General features: G+C 44.4%; 1 protein-coding gene across 1 annotated transcript; it reads right to left on the bottom strand.

Moving 5' to 3' along the window:
- Positions 1-7,900: 7,900 nt before the first annotated feature.
- Positions 7,901-19,629, bottom strand: LOC136114488 (ral guanine nucleotide dissociation stimulator-like 1). Its single transcript, XM_071801575.1, is given in 17 exon segments — positions 7,901-8,437; positions 9,118-9,270; positions 9,759-9,897; positions 10,316-10,408; positions 10,643-10,764; positions 11,410-11,442; positions 11,753-11,839; positions 12,221-12,305; positions 12,456-12,559; positions 12,791-13,006; positions 13,665-13,789; positions 14,751-14,935; positions 15,369-15,446; positions 15,902-16,110; positions 17,039-17,068; positions 17,070-17,153; positions 19,582-19,629. Coding segments are annotated over 17 exon segments (1,980 nt in total). The 3' UTR covers positions 7,901-8,248.
- Positions 19,630-20,356: the final 727 nt, after the last annotated feature.

The following is a 20,356-nucleotide window of genomic DNA, read 5'->3' on the forward strand; positions in this document are numbered from 1 at the left end:
CTAAACCATGTTTTCCATTCTCTCTCGAGAAGCAGGGAATAGCCTTGGGTATACTGGCACAGGATCTTGGACCATACCGACAAGCAGCAGCCTATTTCTCCAAACAATTAGACGCAACTGCAAAGGAGTGGCCTGGATGCCTACAGGCAGTTACAACAGTGGTACTGAACATACAGAAGGCCCGGAAATTTACCATGGGTCAGAAAATGACTGTGCTAGTATCCCACACGGTGTCTACAGTTCAGGAAGCAAAAGGGGGACATTGGCTTTCCCCACAAAGATTTCTCAGGCTAAGTCATCGTCACTAACATTGTCAATCCAGCTTCTTTCCTCAGTGGTAACGTTGGAAAACTGGTTTATCATAATTGGCCTGGAAACCATCAAAGCAACATATTCCAGTCAATCAGATCTAAAGGACAATCCTATGGAGAACACTGAAAATTGCTTTATGGATGAAAGCAGCAATATCCTGAATGGTGAAAGGCATGCTGGTTATGCTGTAACTACTAGCCATGAAGTGATGTAATCTGGACCTCTGCCTAGAAGTACTTCAGCACAAAAGGCAGAAATAATCGCACTTACTTCTGCTCTGGAACTAGCTGTGAATAATTATACGGACATGCTTTCAGGATCGTGTATGTGCACAGAACAATTTGGAAAGAAAAGGGACTTTTGAAATCTCAAGGCAAAAATATCAAACATGCAGAAGAAATATTGGCAGCTCAGCTTCCTAAGAAGGTGGCAATCATGCATAACAAGACACACCAGAAAGTGAGGTCAAAATTGGAAAAAGGAAATGAGCTGGTGGACAGAGAGGTCGAACTGGTGCCTAAGCAAAAGGTAAAAGTATAAAGCGCCCTCATCCCCAACAGGCAGGTTACTTTAGAAGGTAAGCCAGAATATACTAAGGAAGACCGGAAACTTATTATAGACTTAGAGGAATCATATAATGAGGAAGAGTGAGCTCACAACCCACAAGGAAAAGTTGTTGTTATGTCCTATTTAGTTTGACCTTTAGTGGCAGATCAAAAATAGTAGCTAGAAATTTGTATACTACTGTAAGACAGGTGACACAGCAATGCGATCTTTGCCTTCAGACTAATCCTAAGAATATACCTAAGTCAGAAATGGGTCAAATTGGGAAAGGAAATGGACCTGCAAAAGGACAGTAAAATGGACAGCAAAAGTTCTGGAGGTAAGTAAAGCATTAGTACAAAAAATAATACCAAGGTCTGGAGTTCCGGCTGTTATATCCCCTGATAAAGGGCCACATTTTATTTCAAAGGTTGTACAGCAAATCATTCAGCACTTGGGGTTAGACTGGCAACTACATACCCCTTATCATCCTCAATCCAGTGGTCAGGTAGGAAAAAAAAAAAAAAGAATCCTATAATTAAACCACAAATTGTAAAACTGGGGCAGGAGGACAAATTGGCTTGGCCTCAATCTTTGCCTTTGGCCCTCTTGCATATACGAACAAGGCCAAGGGCAAAGGAAGGGTTGAGTCCTTTTCAAATCCTGTATGGGAGACCCTACAGCATACAGAAGGGGATGTCTGCACAAGTAGGGGACACCCTATATATACATCCCATATATAAGATCCAGTTGGGAGATTATGTGTATGGGAAGTCTCTTGCATAAAAGGACTTTGGAACCACAATAGGAAGGTCCATTTCAAGCCCTCTTGACATGTTTCACTGCTATCAAGATTAAAGAACAGAACGCCCGGATCCATCATTCTAGAGTGAAGAAAGCCTGCAAAGCACTATGAAGGGTAATCAAGGTGCAACTTGGAAAATTTCTTATGGTCATAGCCTTAGCACACGGATGGGACAAAAATTGGCATGGCCAAGATCTGAATGAAACCGTGTGGGGATGCTTTAAATTGGTGCTTTGGAATCAAATCAATCAGAGTATATATATTACATTGCCCACTTTTGCAAAAGAGTTTTAAGTTGGTAGTAATTAACCAAAACCTTTCTGAAATTCGATCAAAGAAATTTGGTTATGCCCACCTTGACATGTTTTGGTCCTTCTGGATCTTCTGGGTGACATTTTGGTCCCTTTTATCCTTTTGGTCCTTCTGGGTGATCGGCCTGGGTGGCACTTACTACCTCAGCAAAATGAAAGCCAAAAGAGAAGACATGCTACAGCTGCAGTGAGTGGGGTCACCACGCCAAAGAATGCAAGCTCCCGTCACCATATGGTTGCCAGCTGCACCAAAAGAGCTTAGCAGCGCAGCAGACAAACACCAGGAGCCTGACTTTTGCATTAACATTAAAAATCTGTTTAAGGATAGAGATGGGTTTTCTCAGATAGAAGTAGCCTTCTTACCCGTGGCCAGAGAAAACATAGATAAAGAATCATCACATTAGTAAAAGAAATTACTAACCTCTTAAAAAAGGGGGGAATGTCGCAATTGAGATGGACAAACAACATTGACTAAGTTCTTCCAGGATGAAAGCAGTAGATGCCATTTCTTGCTACAAGTGCATTTTTATACAGTTTTACCAATTCATGTGTCTCTTCACTACTGTTACAAGGTATAGCAGTAACATCTCATTGGCTAACTTTGCTATCATCCATGTTACTCTTCTACTCCCTTCTTTCTCACGGGTACAACTTAATATCTCCGGATACTCCTTTAGTCCCACCCTTCTCAAGGGTAAACCTTAATATCTTCAAGGCTGATCTGAATTTTCATACTCTCTGTCAAGGATTCCACAGACCTGCTGCAGTTTCCCACAGAGGAATGACACAGGGAATTAACAATTATCTGATTAACACTTAAAGAACTAACACTTAAAGACTTTAAGAGCTAACACTTAGAAAGCTAAGCCTTTAACCTGCATCACTATTGCTTAGCCTTGCTTAGTTTTGTGTAATTTATTGTACGAGAAACAGGAGTTCGCTGACACCTTGCAAAGATAATAATCCTTGGGTGCGTCCTTGGTGCATCCTTGGGTGAAACAGATAACAGAAACTTGGGCACAGGACAAGAGATACGCCAGTTTTAACCAGCTCAGCAGTCTGAATCCTAACCAACTCATCACACTGGACCAAAGGCGAACGTGTACAGAGAAGAGGATCCGGGTTCACGATCATTGTGCAGCTGCAACCAGGAGGAGCCGAAGGTGGAGACTATGGAAATGGTCTCCCAGAACTCATTGTAATAAGAACTGCTTTCTCGGGGACAGGTTATGAAAATGCATAGGTGTTCCTAAAACTTTCATGAATATATAACACTTTACCGCATTTAACCAAGCTCACAGCTACTGGAAATTTACACATGTATTAGCTGAAATGATTCCTCGTGTGTCCGGTGCCGTAACTAAATATATAAATACATATTTTCTTAACAATCTCAAGGGTTGTAAGGTAATTTCCGCGCCTCAGTAGGGCCTGACAGAGGCCAACAAAACACAACAGAGCCTGAAAGAGCTCAACATGGTATTACAGAGCACGACAGTGCCTGACACAGCTTGACAGAGCCAGATCAGGCACGGAATCTACTTTACAACCCGTAAGACTGTAAAGAGTTATGTTTATTTACACGGTGCTGGACACACGGGGAATAATTTCACCTTATACATGTGTAAATTTACAGTAGCTGTGAGCCTGGTTAAATGCAAACCTTGGTATTATTTCTTGTACTTTTTTTAGTTACCTCCTGAGCTTTTAATGTTCTGGTATGGAATGCTTCTGGCCAACCTGAAAAGGTGTCGGTTACTACCAACAAATATCAGCACCCCCCCTTTCTTGGGGGTTCCAAAAAATCAATTTGCCATTGTTGCCCAGGTCCATTTCCTGTCCCAATTTGACCCATTTCTGGCTTGGGTATATTCTTAGGATTAGCCTGGAGGCAAAGATTGCATTGCTGTGCTTCTGCTCCCCAATGTATCTTTCTGTGCTCTTCCCTTACTAAAGGCCAAACTAAATAGGAGGTAACAACAGGTTTTCCCCGTGGGGTGTGAGCCCACCCTTCCTAATTATATGATCCCTCTAGATCTATAATAAGCTTCCAGTCTTTCTGTCCGACCTGTCCGTCGGAAACTAGGGCACTTTCTACTTTTATCTTTTGCTTAGGCACCAGTTTGGCCTCTCTGTCCACCAGCTAATTTCCTTTTTCCAATTTAGAGATCACTTTCTGGTGTGCCTTGAAATGCATGATTGCCACCTGAAAGCATACTTAGAATCCGTATCAAAGTTCACAGTTTTACCCTGAGCTAGTTCTGGAGCATGAATAAGGGCGATTATTTCTGCATTTTGTGTGGAAGTACTTCTAGGCAGATGTCTAGGTTTAAGGCAAGGCAGCAATAAACCGTGGCAGACGCTCTCTGTTATCCCCTTTACCTCCCGCCACCCCTTTACTTTAGATCGGAAAGATGGTAGGAAAGATAAGGAGAAAGGAAGAGAGACAGAGACTTCAAGTTGGAAGGTTCTAAAGGGTTTTACTAATGCTACTAATACATAGAGAATATATACATAATATACAAAACCAATCTCAAATGCTCGATATGGAGTTGGCGTCACTCCCGCAGCGGCAGAGCTGGGTGTGCAGTGCTGACGTGGCTCCAGCAGGTGTGGTTCAGGCCCCCAGAAGTCATGGGCGGGACTTCACAGCAAACTGGAAACTGGTTGCAGGGATGCAGGGCCTGAGGCCTGTAGATCACAGGCAGACAGACAGGGTCCTCTCTAGATGCCGGCTATTGTCGAAGAGCTTGACCCTCATGATCACCCTCTTATACAGGGCGTACGATGATTTTGGGATGGAATACTTCACTTGGTCAGTTCGTCACCTGTTACATCCACCCCATCTCAAACACGCCCCTCTCACAACGGAACGTGGGAAAACTTATCAGTCTTTCTTGGCTACCATAGTAATAAATCTAAACATGAGCTTCTTCAGTATTCCTTTGGTCTTATCAGCACCGAGTACAGCATCCTAAGAAAAAATATGCAGGCTAAAACTCAGAAAAGAACAGCCATCTAGAAGAACACAGCTGAAAGAAAAATCACTAAAAGAGAACTGGTCTTCTTTTTAACAAAACCAGGACAGCGGAGGTCCAGATTCCATCACTTCATGGTTATAGCATAACCAGCATGCCTTTTGCTGTGCAGTATGTTGCTGCTTTCGTCCGTAAAGCAGTTCTCAGTGTTTTCCATAGGATAGTCCTTTAGATCTGGTTGACTGGAGTATGTTGCTTCAATGATGAACTGATTCTCCGACGTTACTACTGAAGAAAGAATCTGGATTGACAATGTTAGTGACGATGATTTAGCCTGATATTTGAGAAATCTTTGTGGGGAAAGCCAATGTCCCCCTTTTGCTTCCTGAACTGTGGACACCGTGTGGGATACTTGAACAGTCATTTTCTGACCCATGGTAAATTTCCGGGCCTCCTGTATGTTCAGTACCACTGCTGTAACAGCCTGTAGGCATCCAGGCCACTCCTTTGCAGTTGCGTCTAATTGTTTGGAGAAATAGGCCGCTGCTCATAAGTACGGGCCAAGATCCTGTGCCAGTATACCCAAGGCTATTCCCTGCTTCTCGAGAGAGAATAGAAAAAATGGTTTACTCACATCTGGGAGTCCTAAAGCAGGCGCTGTCATCAAAGCCTTACCAAGTTCTTCAAAGGCTCTGTAGATCCTTTATTTCATTGCAGGTGTTTCTGATCTGTGGCTGACAAGCAATCCATAATCATAAATTCACAACCGGCACCACGCTGTCATGCCCCAAAAGGGTCCATAATTATTTTCCAATTTGAGGCTTTGGAGTTTGGCATATAGACGCCTTTTGAGCCTGTCCCAGGGTCCTCTGCCCTGCACTAATTTCATAGCCCAAAGAAGTTACTTGTTGCTGTATCATCTGGGCTTTCCTCTGTGATACTCGGTATCCTTGGAGCACCAAAAAGTTCAGGAAACATACAGTTCAGTTTATGCACATCTCCTTTTTTCTGGTAGCTATCAAAATGTCATCCCCATATTGTTACATCTATCCTTCATCAGATGGGGCTTCCCAAGATTCAGGCTGATTTCCAAATATTGTCAGGCTGTTCTTAAATCCTTGTGGCAACACCATCCATGTGAGCTGGGTTTTACGTAAATATTGTCTGGCTAGCTTTGCAGAGAGGGAGGTAAAAAGGCATCTTTTACATCTAAATCAGTAAACCAAATCAGAGTTAATACAGTCAGAAAGGTGTATGGGTTTGCTGCCACTGGGTAAATGTCCTCTGTTATTCTGTTTATAACCCAGTTTGTATGAATTGCTCTATTACTGGCCGAATTACTTCCCTGTCCTCCCTTTTCTAAGGGTATTGTTTTATTCTTACCAGCTTTTCTCCTTCCTTGATTTTTACCTCGACATGTTGTCAAGGTTTTTGATTGCGGGGTGACAGTAAAACCGTGGCAGATGTATTGTTAACCTCCTCTCCCCCCTCTTCCTCCTTCAGTAGGAATAATCACAGTCAACCTCTTTTGTGGACTGCCTCTGTCCTCTCTCTTGAGATTGGAAATGCCTTCTCCTAATAGCTGAAACATAGTTTCGTACAGGTCAAGAATGGTACATATCTTCTCTGATTTCTTTGATATCTTGCAACAGCTTTTCAAACCTGTCATAAGATTTTTCACACAGTTTTTCCACAGAAGAGACACAAGCCCGTAGAGAAACAGCAAGGCTGTCCTCAAATTCCCAAAGTTGTTCAATTGTGATGGAAATGGTTTGTACTCCTGGTGTCCTGATTGTTGATGCCAATGACTTAGCATATTCAGGCAATGCACTTTGTACAAATCTGAGCCACAGAGGTCGTGTACAATTGATTCTGTCTGGGTCTGTCCCCTGTGGGTTGTTTGGTCCAAAATATTAAAATATTTTAACGCCAGACAAGAATTGGTGGGGAAAAAAAGTTCACATATTTATTATGTAAATAAAGATTATGTATTAAATAAAGATTATGTACGATATAAAAGCTCAAATCTTAATATATATTAACTCAAGAGAAGAATTAGTGGAAAAAAAGTTACGTATTTATTATAGAGATGTTACATCTATGTAAAGATTGAATATGACATAGGGATCAAATATTAGAATATTTTAATGCCAGACAAGAATTGGTGGAAAAAAGTTCAAGTATTTATTACACAAATATTAAATAAAGATTATGTGTTATATAAAGCTCAATTATTAGTATCTATTAACTCCAGAAAAAAAGGGTGGAAAAAAGTTTATCTATTTATTTTCTATGCATCTATATATATGTGATATAAAGCTCAAACACTATATACAGAAGAAACATTAAAATACATTAACTCCAGACAAAAATGGGTTGAAAAAAGTTGATATACTTATCATATAAATATTAAATATTATACAAAGATCAAATATTATATAAAGATTTAATCATAAAATATATCAACTCCAGAAAATGATTATTGGGGAAGGTCTATGTACATAGTAAATAAATATTAAATATTAGTACATTAAATAAACATATTAAATAAATATTAAACATTAGTACATCAAATAAAAATATCACATAAATATTAAATATCAGTATGTTAAATAAAAAATATTAAATAAAGCTCAAATACTATATACAGCTAAAACATTGAAATATATTAACTCCAAGGAGAAATTAGTGGAAAAAAGTTTACGTACTTATTCTATGAATACTAAATATTATACAAAGCTAAAATATTCTATAAAGCTAAGCTATTTAAATATAGTAACTCCAAGCAGAAATCAGTAGCAAAAAGATTATATAATATTGAAGGTTTCTGTAGAAGTATGGAAAGATTAAATATGATAAACACATCAAGTATTAAAATACATTAACTGCAGACAAAAACTGGAAAAAAGTTAATATACTCGTTATATAAATATTAAATATTATACAAAGCTCAAACATTATATACAGGTCACATATTAAAATATATGAACTCCAGACTAAAACTGGGGGGAAAAAAGTTTACATACTTATAATATAAACAGTAAATCTTATACAGAGCTCAGCCATTACAATCCATGAAGTGCGGGCTCCTCCTGTGCTGCAGCTTTTCTTCTCAGGATGAAGTCGAAGTTGGCCTGGGTGTTCATGGCGTAGAACACGTTCGCCTTGGGTGGGATCGCCAGCTCTGCAAGAGAGGGAGCAGAGCGAGCGTTAATGGGCGCCCCACTCAGCGTTAGGGGTTTATTCTCACCGGCAGCTGGGACAACGTGGCGATGGCGTTTCTGACGTCGCTTCGCATGTTACTCTTGCCGGCAAAATGCAGCAGAGCTCTTCAAGCAGCAGCAGCAGCAGCAGCAGAGTTCTGCTTCCCCACCTTTGTCCTCGGAGATGATCTGGACCAGCTCATAATCCTCAGCCGAGCCAGACTGCAGGCTGTGCTTCTCCATGGCTCGCTGGATGACAGCAGGAGCCTTCTCTTGGTTACTCAGCTGCAAAGAGGGAGTTGCAAGGAGTCGCTTGGTAACCAAGTCGCAGATTCTGCCAGACACTAAAACACGCTCTTTGCGACACCTGGTGGTGGAGTTAGTTCAAGACAACAGACACTGCTCTAGAAATGCAGCAGGAAATCACAGCCTCTGCTCTCCTGAGCAACCCACTCGGAGAGGTGAGACCTTGTTCTCAGCAGCCATCGAATCCGCAGCAAGAGCTGCCCCAGCTGCTGTTTGCAGACATCCATTAATCCACAGTCTCCCCTGCTAAACACTTTCTGCGATGTCCTGCAAAGATTCTGGGCCTTGGAGCTGGGTTTGCTGGGGAAGGGGCACCTTGTGTCACAGCTCACACACCCCAGTGCTGAGCTGGACACACAACAGCCGGCGCTGGCAGAAGAGCAGGGGCAGCAAAGCCGGCACTTGCTCAGAGTGCTTCCCTTGGCATTGTTGATCAACTACAAGCTTCAATTTCAAGGCCAGAAACCTTGAGAGATGCTCTTTGCAAACCTCTCATTCATCCCCTGCTCCACATGTTTTGATTTGTAACATCGGTCATGTTCCCTCTCAAGGAGGTCTGATCAGGGAATAGGTGTTTCCGAAACTAAAAGCACCATTCAAGTCACCTGGGGTGAAAACACCACCCACAGTAACAGCGCTTTGCTGTTCCCACCACTCACCAGGATGCTCCTGTAGATGTTGCCGCTTCTGTCCTCTTCTACGCTGGTGCGGATGATGCAGCTCTCTCCGCTCTGCTGGTTGTAGACTGGCAGGACTGGCGGCACTTCTTTTGATGGAATGGGAGTCACGGAGCCGGGGCACTTCTTGGAGCACTTGTCATCAGATGGCAGCAAGGGGGGAGACAAGATCAAACACGTTCATTACCATTGAATTTCAAAGATCCAAAAGCTAAAGATGACACTCTTCAGCACAACAGCCTTAACAAGGGCTTCGGCAACCCAGTTAAGGCAGCTTAGGTCAAGAGAGCAGAGTCTGCAGGACAAAGCTCCCTGGGAACGGAACCCAGCCCAGACAAGGCTTGGTCTGGGCAGTTCCTGGCAGGTCAAACCACAGGGCTGGTGAGCTCTGACCTCACCTGCTTCTCACTTGCTCAGCTGCTCTGCCTGCCCCAGAATTAGGCTGGGCTGATGTACATGAGCCCTCCCCCCAAAATCGCCTTTCCCAGAGCTCAGGTCCCTCCATTCCACTGCCAGCAACGCTCCAGTCAAGATCCACAGGCTTGGGCAAGCGCCTGGGGCCGCCGGCAGCGTCAGCAGCCTCGCACAGGCTGTTTGTGCTGAACACAGGGCCCGGGCCCTACCTTGTGCTGAGGCTCCTCAGCAGTGTCGGTGGGAGGGACGATGGTGACGGTGCTGTCCCCAGAGCTCCCACCTGGAGCAGGTTTGGGCTGCGCGTTGACGGGGGTGCTGTGGGCGCTCACCCCCAAGCCCAGGAACGGCCTAGGGGAGAAAAGAAAGTACAACAGAGCTGGGCTGAGCACAGCTGTCACTTGCTTCAACAATCTGACCTGCTGTTGTGTTTTCCTATCTCGAGTGGCCTATCGTTTGTGTGTGTACAGCAAATTAGACTCTATCCTTATTTGCTCTGTTTTGCTGCTGCAAATTTGAATTGAATTTATAATCCAGCACTAAAATTGTTCCTTTGTCTGACACCTTAGAGTTATTTCTGAAGTCTTTAGTCGATAACCCTCATGGCTACTTACACCAACAGAAAGAGACAACAGAAATACGTATTTCTAGCTGGCGGTGTCTCCTCGCAGCACTGCAGTGCTCTGGATCCCCAGCCAGGTTTGTCAGCTGGTGTTTGATTTATTCCAGTTCATATTCACACACCAAACCCCCTCCCCGTTGTACTCACAGGCTGAATCTCTTCACCACGCTCTTCTGAGCTCTGCCCGCTGCGGTGCTCTTGTCAGGAGCTGCTCCTTCGATTTCACGTGACAGACGGAAACTGCAGAACAGGCAATACCGTTAGTTAAATATCTCAAAGTGGCCATATTTGAGAAGCCCTGGGTCACTCCCACGTCCCAGAGGGTTCATCCCCACGAGGAGGAGCGCAGCTCTGTGCGTGTGTATTTCCACTCTCCGGGAGCAGCTCCTGGCAGCGCAGAGCTCAAGGCTGAGAGAACCTGAACCTGCCTGCGGGGGAAGAAAAGCTGCTTCGCCAGCTGGGCTGAGACCCTACCTCTCCTCATCACTTAAATGCCGCTGCCTCCTAAACCACTGCACGAATTTCTCATCTCCTGTCATGCAATAGCTGTTACATGAGGACTGCAACAGCTTAATTTGTGCGACTACTTCAAACTCCTAAGAAAACAAATAATAAAGTAGGAATTCGAATTAGAAAAATAAAGCCAGTCTCGTTAATACACTAAACACACGCAGCAACAGATCCAGGACAAACTGCCCTCGGACAGAGGAAACCCCGGCACCTTCGCTCCTACTGATCTCTGACCAACAAGGCTCAGGCTGGAAGGCAACGCTCAGCCTTGATTTCTCGGTCCCAGGTACCCGCTTCGCTCTCTGCACCTTTGACCCACAACTATTTACTGCAGCACGAGGAAGATGGTCACAGACTGTATCTTGTGGCCAGCAAAGGTCTCACGCCAGCAGGTCTGATGCGCTCCCAGCACACAGAACACGCTCGTGTAACGTGTTCCCGTGAACACCAAACGGGGGGAACGTGCCCCAGACGTAAATCCCGCGGCAGCGAGTGCCCTGCAGCTCCTCTTCCCCTGCTGCCCGCATCTAAAAGGAATTTCTCTTCCCGCGCTGCCCCTCACAGCCCGGCAGAGGTTCACAGCGTGCCGGGGACTGTTCCTTCCTCACCCTCTGAGTAACGTGAGCGCCTGTTGGATACGCCCCAGCAAAGACAACAGGCCTCGCCAAGAGAACGCTCTAGCAGAGAGCGTCAGGCACTAACGATCACAGAACAGTCACCGTTCCACTTACCCTTCGCCGCTTCTCAAAATTGATCAGGCCGCCCTGTTGGAAGGACAGAGAAGGGATCAGAGGAGAAGAGCACAGGCTCGGCTGGAGTTAATCACAAACAGGATGAACAGGATGAAGTAGCGACACCAAGGGACGGGCCAGAGCTGCCCTGACCAAAGGCCTCTACAAAGACCCGTTTCCAGCTCTAGGATAAGCCACAGCACTCGTGTACCTGAGTCTATTTGTTAAATACATTCCTCTCTTTTTAAGAACTGCACTAGCACCCAGTGGAAGATGCCGGAGCAGACACAGTGTCTGCAAGGGAGGGAGGAGATATAGGATTCCAAAAATTGCCCCAAATTACCTCGAGATAGTCCTGAAGGGCTGTGTCCAGCATGACGAGGTCAGTGAGGAAGGTACCCAGGTAAGGTACCATGCCTTGTGTGACTCCCTGCAAACGGTCAGAGCAATGGTGGATTAATTGACTGAGAAGTAATAATTATACTAATTAGAATACTCCTGTGGAAGCAAACAAAATACAACTAGTCTGCTTCACCAAACAGCGCTCTTGTAAATGATGCTTTCACGACATCATCCTTGGTATCTCAGCCAGCGGTTCATGTCTGCACAGAGCGGTATATAAGCCAAAGTGCCCATTCGTAACTCCTCTGCGTCAAATCTCGCTGTGCGGCACCTCTCGCCCCAGCAGAAAAGCCGGGATTTACAGACCCGTCTTCCCCAAAGCACCGCATACGGGAGCTCATTGGTTAGGAACAGGGCTGAGCTCGGCTTTGGGTGAGATCACAACCTGGCAACTCAAGCTAATTCCCACCTTCAGCAGCAGCTCCCTGCTCGTCGCAAAGTTGTCACAGTCGGAGAAGATTTCGCAAAGCTCTTCGAACATCAGCATTGTGTCCCTGTACAGGAAAAGATTAAATGATTTAAGTTGTTTGTAAGCACTCTGAATCAGATCAGGGTACAATTTTTTTCTCAAGAATCGTTAACAGTTGGGCACAGAAAAGATAAAAGCACCAAAACACATCCAGTGACACACTGCACAGCCTTACTTTGGAACGCAGGCCCAGGTCTTCTTCAGGCGATAAACCGAGGTGGACTGCAAGGCGGAAACGATGGCCTTCAGAGACGAAAAGTTGTTCAGGATCCTACATTGCTGTGAAAGGAGCGGTTAGAAACACAGGAGCGTTAAACGTCAGCATCACCAATAGTCAGTGCTCTTCTGTCTGCCCCGTGTCCTGCTTGCTGCACATTCTCCCTGCTAAGCGGGCAGCTCTACAAATACTGAGCATCAAAAATATCACTCCCCCCTACAACCCCCCTGTCCCCTCCCAGCTCCACGGCACCCGCACAAGGAACGTTAAACAGTCGTGAATAAACGCTTTACACGTCCGATACGGATCCACTTCTCCAAGATCTTCGCTCTTTGCTGTGTCTTTAATTCTTTGCTCTCCAGGATGGTGCTGAGCACGCAGCTGGTGATGGCGCTGAACTGCGAGATGGTGGCTCTGATGCTCTGTGCCAACTGTTTGTTCTCTTTCTTGTCCCTTCGGGACCAGGTGCAGCCCAGGCAGTGGTGGGGCACAACGTTCTGGAAGAGTGTCTAGAGGGAAACAGAGGTGTCCAACTCAGCCTGGATCGCTACTGCCCACAGCAAGAAATGCATGGTTACAGTACAAACTGCATCTGAATCCAGTATGGTATTAAAAGGGAAATATTGGTTTTCTCTCCAGTTTAAAATATACACTTTGGTATAACTCTTTAGGCCTGACGCCCTAAAAGAACTGTCAGCTAAACTGTCCTGGAAAAATACAAGACACCTTTCTATCACTTACATTACCAGGGGGAAAGATTTCTATATAATGATACTTTTGAAAGAGATTGATACAAATAAGCCAAATCGGAGCACTACAGTTACAAAGTACTTCTACATCTTCAGGTGAGGTAGCCTAAGATACAGTCAAAATACGCTATTTCTGAGGGGTCAAATGTTAAACTTTGCAAAAGAGGCCACACAGTCTACATTCACACTGTATAACAAAAAGACAAACACCTTCAGAAGAACTGAAGGAAAAGCCCAATCAATGAAGCAAGTTTGGATAACCAAGCAGAGCTGCGCTCTGTGTCCCAGCAACAGAGCGGTTCTGGAACAACAGACTTACACTGATATAAGTTAAAAAACAAACAAACAAACAAACAAACAATGAGAAGCCCAGAACTCTTTCCCCGAGCATTTCAAGTAATACGTATGATCTACATACCGCGCCCATGTATGTCAGCTGTTCTGCCACCAGGTCTTCTTGGAACAACGAGAATTCTTCTGGGCCGCTGATCTCCAGTTCCTCTTCCTCGTCTGGGTTGCAGGGAGAAAGGCTGTGGAACGCGTCTGGCCAGCGGGGAAAACACGAGTCAGTGAATTTATACAGAAAACAAGTAATCAAAGCAGATATTTGGAAAATCACTACACAGAAGAACAGAACATGCAAAGGGACCTGCCTGGGGTAACGGCCTCACCGTGCTGCATATTTTAGGGAGATAGAGAAGGTCCAGAAGATTAAATGGGCAAAGAGAAGGTAGAAGAAAAAGAAATAGGGAGAACTGAGCTGTTCAGGGTCTCTTAGCTGAGAAGTGCCTTAACCCATTCACTAACCATTCTTTGGAAAGAACAAACCCACCAACCCCCCCACAACAACTCCTTATTAACACTGCAGAACTTTGATAATCGGCTTGTCAGCATCTATGCATTCTATACTCTGAAAAACAGCTGAACTGCAAAGAGACAAGACTGCAATTATACCCCCAAAACATTATGCTGAGAATGCTCTTATGTCCACGTTTCAAGGGAAGAGGAGGAGAAGGGAGAGAGACCACTTGGAAAGTTAAAACATGCTTTGCTAGTACTACTGATGAGGAGAGAAAGTAATGCAAAATATACGAAACCAATCGTGGCTCCAGCAGCTTCAGGACAGGCCCCCGGACGCCCTGGGCTGGACTCGGCAGTAAACCAGAGCTGGATTCAGGGCTGCAGGGCTGTACAGAACTGATCAGCAGCCTTGGCTGCCGCAGCACTAAGTCTAAACCTGGGCCTTTTCTGCACACCAGTCCTACCGTTATGCGCTCCAGAGCCAACGGGGTCTGAAAAACACGCAGGTAACGTGAGAATAATGCATGTAGTAGAACTCAGTCTGTCTACTAAGGCTGGAAGTTGATTCCAGTACTCATTCACATACCACGTGAGCTCTTACGACTTTTCGGCTCACGGCACAGGAAGCTTTGTGCCCTGGATAAGGGGATGTGTCAGGCTTGACGCTGGGAGAACACACAGACAGCAGAGAAAGGTACTTTACCATCATTCTCCCATTCTTCTTTCTGGAACTGCTCCAGGAGGTTCTGCGCCCTCTTCTCCGGGTCAGAGCCGGGCATGTTCTTCTTCAGATAACTCAGCACCTTCTGCAGACACACGTAGTCGGGCGGCTCTCGGAAATCGTCGGCACATCGGTCGAGCCAGGCTTGTAAAATCGATGCCATCGCACTGTGAGCAAATTCAGAGAGAACACATGGGTTGTATGCAGCAGGTATTGATGCAATCGCATGGATCTGTACCTAATATAACAACAGGAACACTGAGACATTCATCCCCCACGTGAAGGCAGTGTGGACACTTCTGTGAGCACAGAATTTAATTTGTTCTTTTTAGGCAAGAAATATTATTAAGATAATACTTCATAGGAAACTAAAGGCTGCTTCTTCAATTACACCTTGAGAAACCAGCGCAGTCATTCATATTTTCTCTGCGTTGTATTATTGGATGTGTTATGAGACAGCTGATACTTGGCCTTTACACAAGCTCCTTGAAGCAAACAGGGCTGTGAATTGTCAAATGAAACAACAGCTCTGCTGCCCACGTCCCGCTCCAGCACCGAACCCTGACTGGGGCTCGCTGGGCGCTGCAAAACCAAACTTACGTCCTGAGCACTGTGCTGGATCCGGGGGAATTCTGGGTTCCATGTTCTTCAGAGCCCGAGATCTCCAGGTTTCCGTATCTGAAAAAATGAGATGGCTGTTTAGAGGAACCTCTGCTGAGCAACCCAAATAGCGTAATCCATATACAATTGGCATAAACATATAGATATTGGCATATTCATATACAATTGGCATGAAGACAAGGGCTTCATGCTGGACAATTCCACCGTGGCTGGGGAAGCTGCGGCAGAGATGAAGGGTTTGCACATATCCCCCGTGCACTGGTCTTTTTTTAAGGGACAAGCTGTATTGGTTTTCTTGTGTCGGTCCCAGTTTGGTTCCTTAGCGGTCAGACCACGCACGCTTTCCCCACCTGGCGCTTAAGCTTTAATGAGATTTGGGATGTGGGCAACGCGCATTTACACATGGTGTGTTTACGCTGAAATCCTGAATTTTGCAGGATTCTTTTCTGTCAACATCCCCCTGTCGTGTATAATAAATGACGGCTCAGTTTCCATTCTGTCCCGGCTCTCACCTGTCCAGGAGCAGTTCCAGGACTGTGCTGGTGGAAGCAAAGGCCCTGTACGTGGAGAGAAAGATGCTGATGTATGTGAAGTCATTATCGGCAAAGGCCGTCGGAAGCGTCTCCACCAGCTTTTCCAAAGTTCCAGCTTTCAGGGCCCTGCTTTTGCACGTCTCGTCCGGGCTGACAGTGTGTTCTGCAGGTAACTGCTCCCCTTCAGCCTACAAAGTGGAAACAAAGACAAAGCACAAAACTCAGACAGAAGCCAGAGCCCCGACAGAGCTTGCACAACGAAACACAGATTCCATTCCGCCTTTTCACAGGAATAGTCTATCTCTAGTTACTAAACAATTTTGTCGGTTTGGGCTCTCCAAACACCAAATGCTGTATCAAATACTGGAGGACAATAAAGACATTTCTTATTTAAACAGGCAAGTGTTTCCAGTGCTTAAGCTGTAATCTCCTGGTTGGCTTTGAAACTGACCATTCTCTCATAACAGGGCCAACCATTCAAAAACCCCAGATGCTTTCTTAGCATCCAGAAGTTTAAGAAAGGTTTATCAGACTTCTTGCAGCATGAAAGATCTAAGTTCCTTCACTTACTCCAACCTCTGCAAGAAGATACTAAGCAAGATTTCAAGCTTCTCAGTACTTAAAGGAATTGGTAATAAAGCCCAACTCACTCAAAATGAACAAAAACAGTTGTATTCCTTTCAACACGGGTTCTATGAAATTTTCAGTTAGAGCTGCATTTCTCTCAGACACGTCCACTACCAGCCAACGCTTTTCAGCTGAAAAGCCTCCAAATCACTCTACAAATGCAGCATCACTAAGAACTCTTCCCATCAGCTGGAAAATGTACAGGAGGTCAAAAATACTTTCTGCTATTTCTCCCGGTAAAAACAGGAGGCAGAGATGGGAAATCTGCCACTCACAGTCTCTATACTACCAACCTGGACACTACACCAAAGCAAGTTCTTATATTATTGCCTTGGATCCTGAAGAAAATGTAGAAACATCGCAACATAACATCAAAGTTCTACCCACCTCCTGACCCTCTGGCTCAAACTGCCACAGCTGCACTGATTGCAATGAAGTGAGGACACTTTGATCAGCTGGGGGCTTGGCCACCATGCCAGCTTTACTTACCCCGAGCCATCTTGCTCCTTCCTTCGCTGTCAGTCTGCTGGATCTGCGCTCTTCTCAGGCTGTCGCAGTCAACAGCTCCTTCTTGTGCGTCTTCAGCTCCATCCTCAGTTGTGCTCTGCCAGGAAAAGGGCCACGAGAAACAAGTCAGAGAGAAAGGAACATGGTCCCTGCACAAGCGCAGGCTGCAGACACCAGCATGCCAGCACCAGGATCTCACAACACCTCAACAACGCTCACTTCAGTTGCCACTTTTTAGCTGCCTTCAGTTACCTGGGCCTTTTTGGGCTTTTAACTGAAAGCAGAGAGGAGCTGAGTGCACAACTTACTGCACAAGTCAATGAAAGAGGTAAGAATTAAACCAGAGAGTCCAGATCTCCTGAACCCCACCACTAACAGCCACTGTATTAACATGCTGATACATGTTGAGGAGCAAAGCACTAGAGAATTGAAAATAGATGTAACAATTAACTTCAGAAATACATATACTGGTCCCCCTGCAACCACATAATGCTTTTTCTTCATACATACCACTTGAATAATTAAAGTTTCAGGGCTTTACTGACTACCATAGCCTTAAGCACAGCAACAACTCAATTAGAAAGGATTTGAGTGCAGTGCAACCAAATCCTGGTTTGGGGAAGCTGGGGTTTGGGGTTTTTTTGGGGGTTGCTTTTCTGGTTTTTTTTTACCTCTTTTAACTCTAAAATATCCCTAAGTCATATAGAACTGTCTGTGCACCAGTGACTTGCCTCTTGAACGCTCTGTGGAACCTCCACATCTTCCCCAGGTTGGTTCCTCACATTTTCTTCCAGGCTCTGTGGAGTCTCCACGTCTTCTTCAGTTGGCTCGCTTGGAGTCTCCTCTGTGCACTCTGCAGTCTCTGTGTCTTCCTCTGTTGCCTTGCTTAGACCGTTCTCAACGCGCTCTGCAGTCTCTGCGTCTTTGTCTGATACCTTGCTTGTAGTCTCCACATCTTCCTCTCTTGTCTCGCTTAGAGTCTGCTCAATGCGCTCTGGAGCCTCCTCAACGCGCTCTGGAGTCTCCTCAGTACACTCTGGGCTCTCCACTTCTTCCTTGGTTGGCTTGGTCAGAGTCTCCTCAAGGCTGTGCAGAGACTCCACATCTTCCTCATGTCTCTTCTGCCTGGGTGTCCTCCTCCTTGGTCTTCTCCAGCATCTCCAAAGAGACAGGTTCCGAAAGGGGAAGTTCCGAGCCTGTTAGAAAACAACGGAAAAACAGTTTTGAATTGCAGATAGCAACACATTTACTTTTAATGTCCTTGCAAAAGTACCGGGACAAGATCACATGAACCCTGAAATTCAGACACTATTACAATGCAAAAAATAGATAGGATCATAGAAACATTTTGGTTGGAAGAGACCATCGAGTGCAACCGTCAACCCACCCCTGGCACTGCCCCATGTCCCTCGGGACCTCATCTATGTGCCTTTTAAACCCCTCCAGGGATGGTGACTCCACCGCTGCCATGGGCAGCCTGTTCCAATGTCTAATAACCCTTTCACAGAATCACAGAATCCCAGAATGTCAGGGGTTGGAAGGGACCTGGAAAGCTCATCCAGGAGCAGGAACACCCAGCTGAGGTTCCACAGGAAGGTGTCCAGGCGGGTTTGAATGTCTGCAGAGAAGGAGACTCCACAACCCCCATGGGCAGCCTGGGCCAGGCTCTGCCACCCTCACCATGAAGAAGTTTCTTGTCAAATTTAAGTGGAACCTCCTGTGTTCCAGTTTGAACCCACTGCCCTTTGTCCTATCACTGGTAGTCACCAAGAAGAGCCATTCTGAAATATATTTGGCTGATATCTCAGCTGTTTTATTATTTTCTTAGTAATTTCTGGTCTTTTTGCTACATTTCCCTGCACTGCTTACTGCCACAATATAATGAAAGATGTGATCCAAATTAAATAAGCATTTATCATATGGTTTCAAGTTTTGCATAAGTATTGTATTGTATAGGTATTGTTCTGTCTCTGACGGTAATTAGGAATGAGATGTTTAACCGATTTCCTACAGGCATATATCTGAAATTATAACAGGTGGTTAACAGATATAATAGTAATTTTAAAACCAAAGATATAGGAAGCTTTGATGTAGCAGCCTTCTCTTGACTAAAATCTCTCTGTTAGCCCATTATGTTTGTGTTCTGCGCTCAATATATAGATATTAAGGTGGGTTTTGGAGAGTTTAAAGACTTATTCTTGAGCTTTTTAATCATAAATGATTTAGGGGTTACTTATTTAAATGTCCGCTTTTCTTTCTATGTGCTTCTACTATAGTTGTAGCACTTAAGTATTACGATGACAGACATTTTATTTATATATATACAAAAAAACCCCCATTTCTTATTTCATTTTGCTTGAAACAGACCCCAGTGATTTCAGATATTAGTAAAATACTACAAAGCTATACTATTATACAATATTATTGTTCGTAAAAAAAAAATCAGAAACAAGTGGAGTTTGGGAATGGGTTTTTTACTGTTAAATTAGTATAGACTTTTTAAAATTTTGAATTCAATTATTTACAAAATATTCAGATGGTATGTTGTCACGGTTGAGACGGACAAACGACATAGACAAAGTTCCTCTTATGTACAAACAGCAGTCTCCATTTATTGCCTCAAACACTTTTTTATATAGTCTTTACCAGCTCAAGTGTCTTTTTGCTGTTGGTTACAGGATGCAATAGTAACATATCATTGGCTAATTTTGCTATCGTCAATGTTACTCTTTTACTCCCATCTTTCTCACGGGTACACCTTAATATCTTAGAGGCCAATCTCTGTTTCCATACCCTCCATCAGGGAATCCACAGACCCACCGTAGTCCCCCACAATTCCCCCTTTCTGTTTTTCAACTAGTCATAGAGCTTTTATAGATTTTTCTACTCTACGCTGTACACATTGTAAGATACAAGGGACAAGCATTAATATTACTAATACAACCGTCAATAGAATTAGACCATTTTTTATTAAATCCTTAATCCATCCTGTAATACCCCAACCATTCAACCATTCGCCTAAACCCCAGTCTTCATAGGTTAATTTCTTGGTCATGTCATCTAGCCATCTAATTGCTTTGTGAATTGATTCAGAATGATCAGACAAGTTCATGCAACACATACCATCAAAATCTTCACACCCATGTCCTTGAGCTAATAACAAAAAGTCTATTGCAGCTCTATTCTGCAGTGTAGCATGTCTTACAGAATCTACATCTAACAAAAGCCCACTTAAAGCCTTAGAAGTTCTGTTAGTTTGCTTAGCTAGCCAGCATCCTAATTTTTCTAAAGTATTTAAAG

The sequence above is a fragment of the Patagioenas fasciata genome, chromosome W, assembly GCF_037038585.1.
Source record: "Patagioenas fasciata isolate bPatFas1 chromosome W, bPatFas1.hap1, whole genome shotgun sequence".
NCBI lineage: Eukaryota > Metazoa > Chordata > Aves > Columbiformes > Columbidae > Patagioenas > Patagioenas fasciata.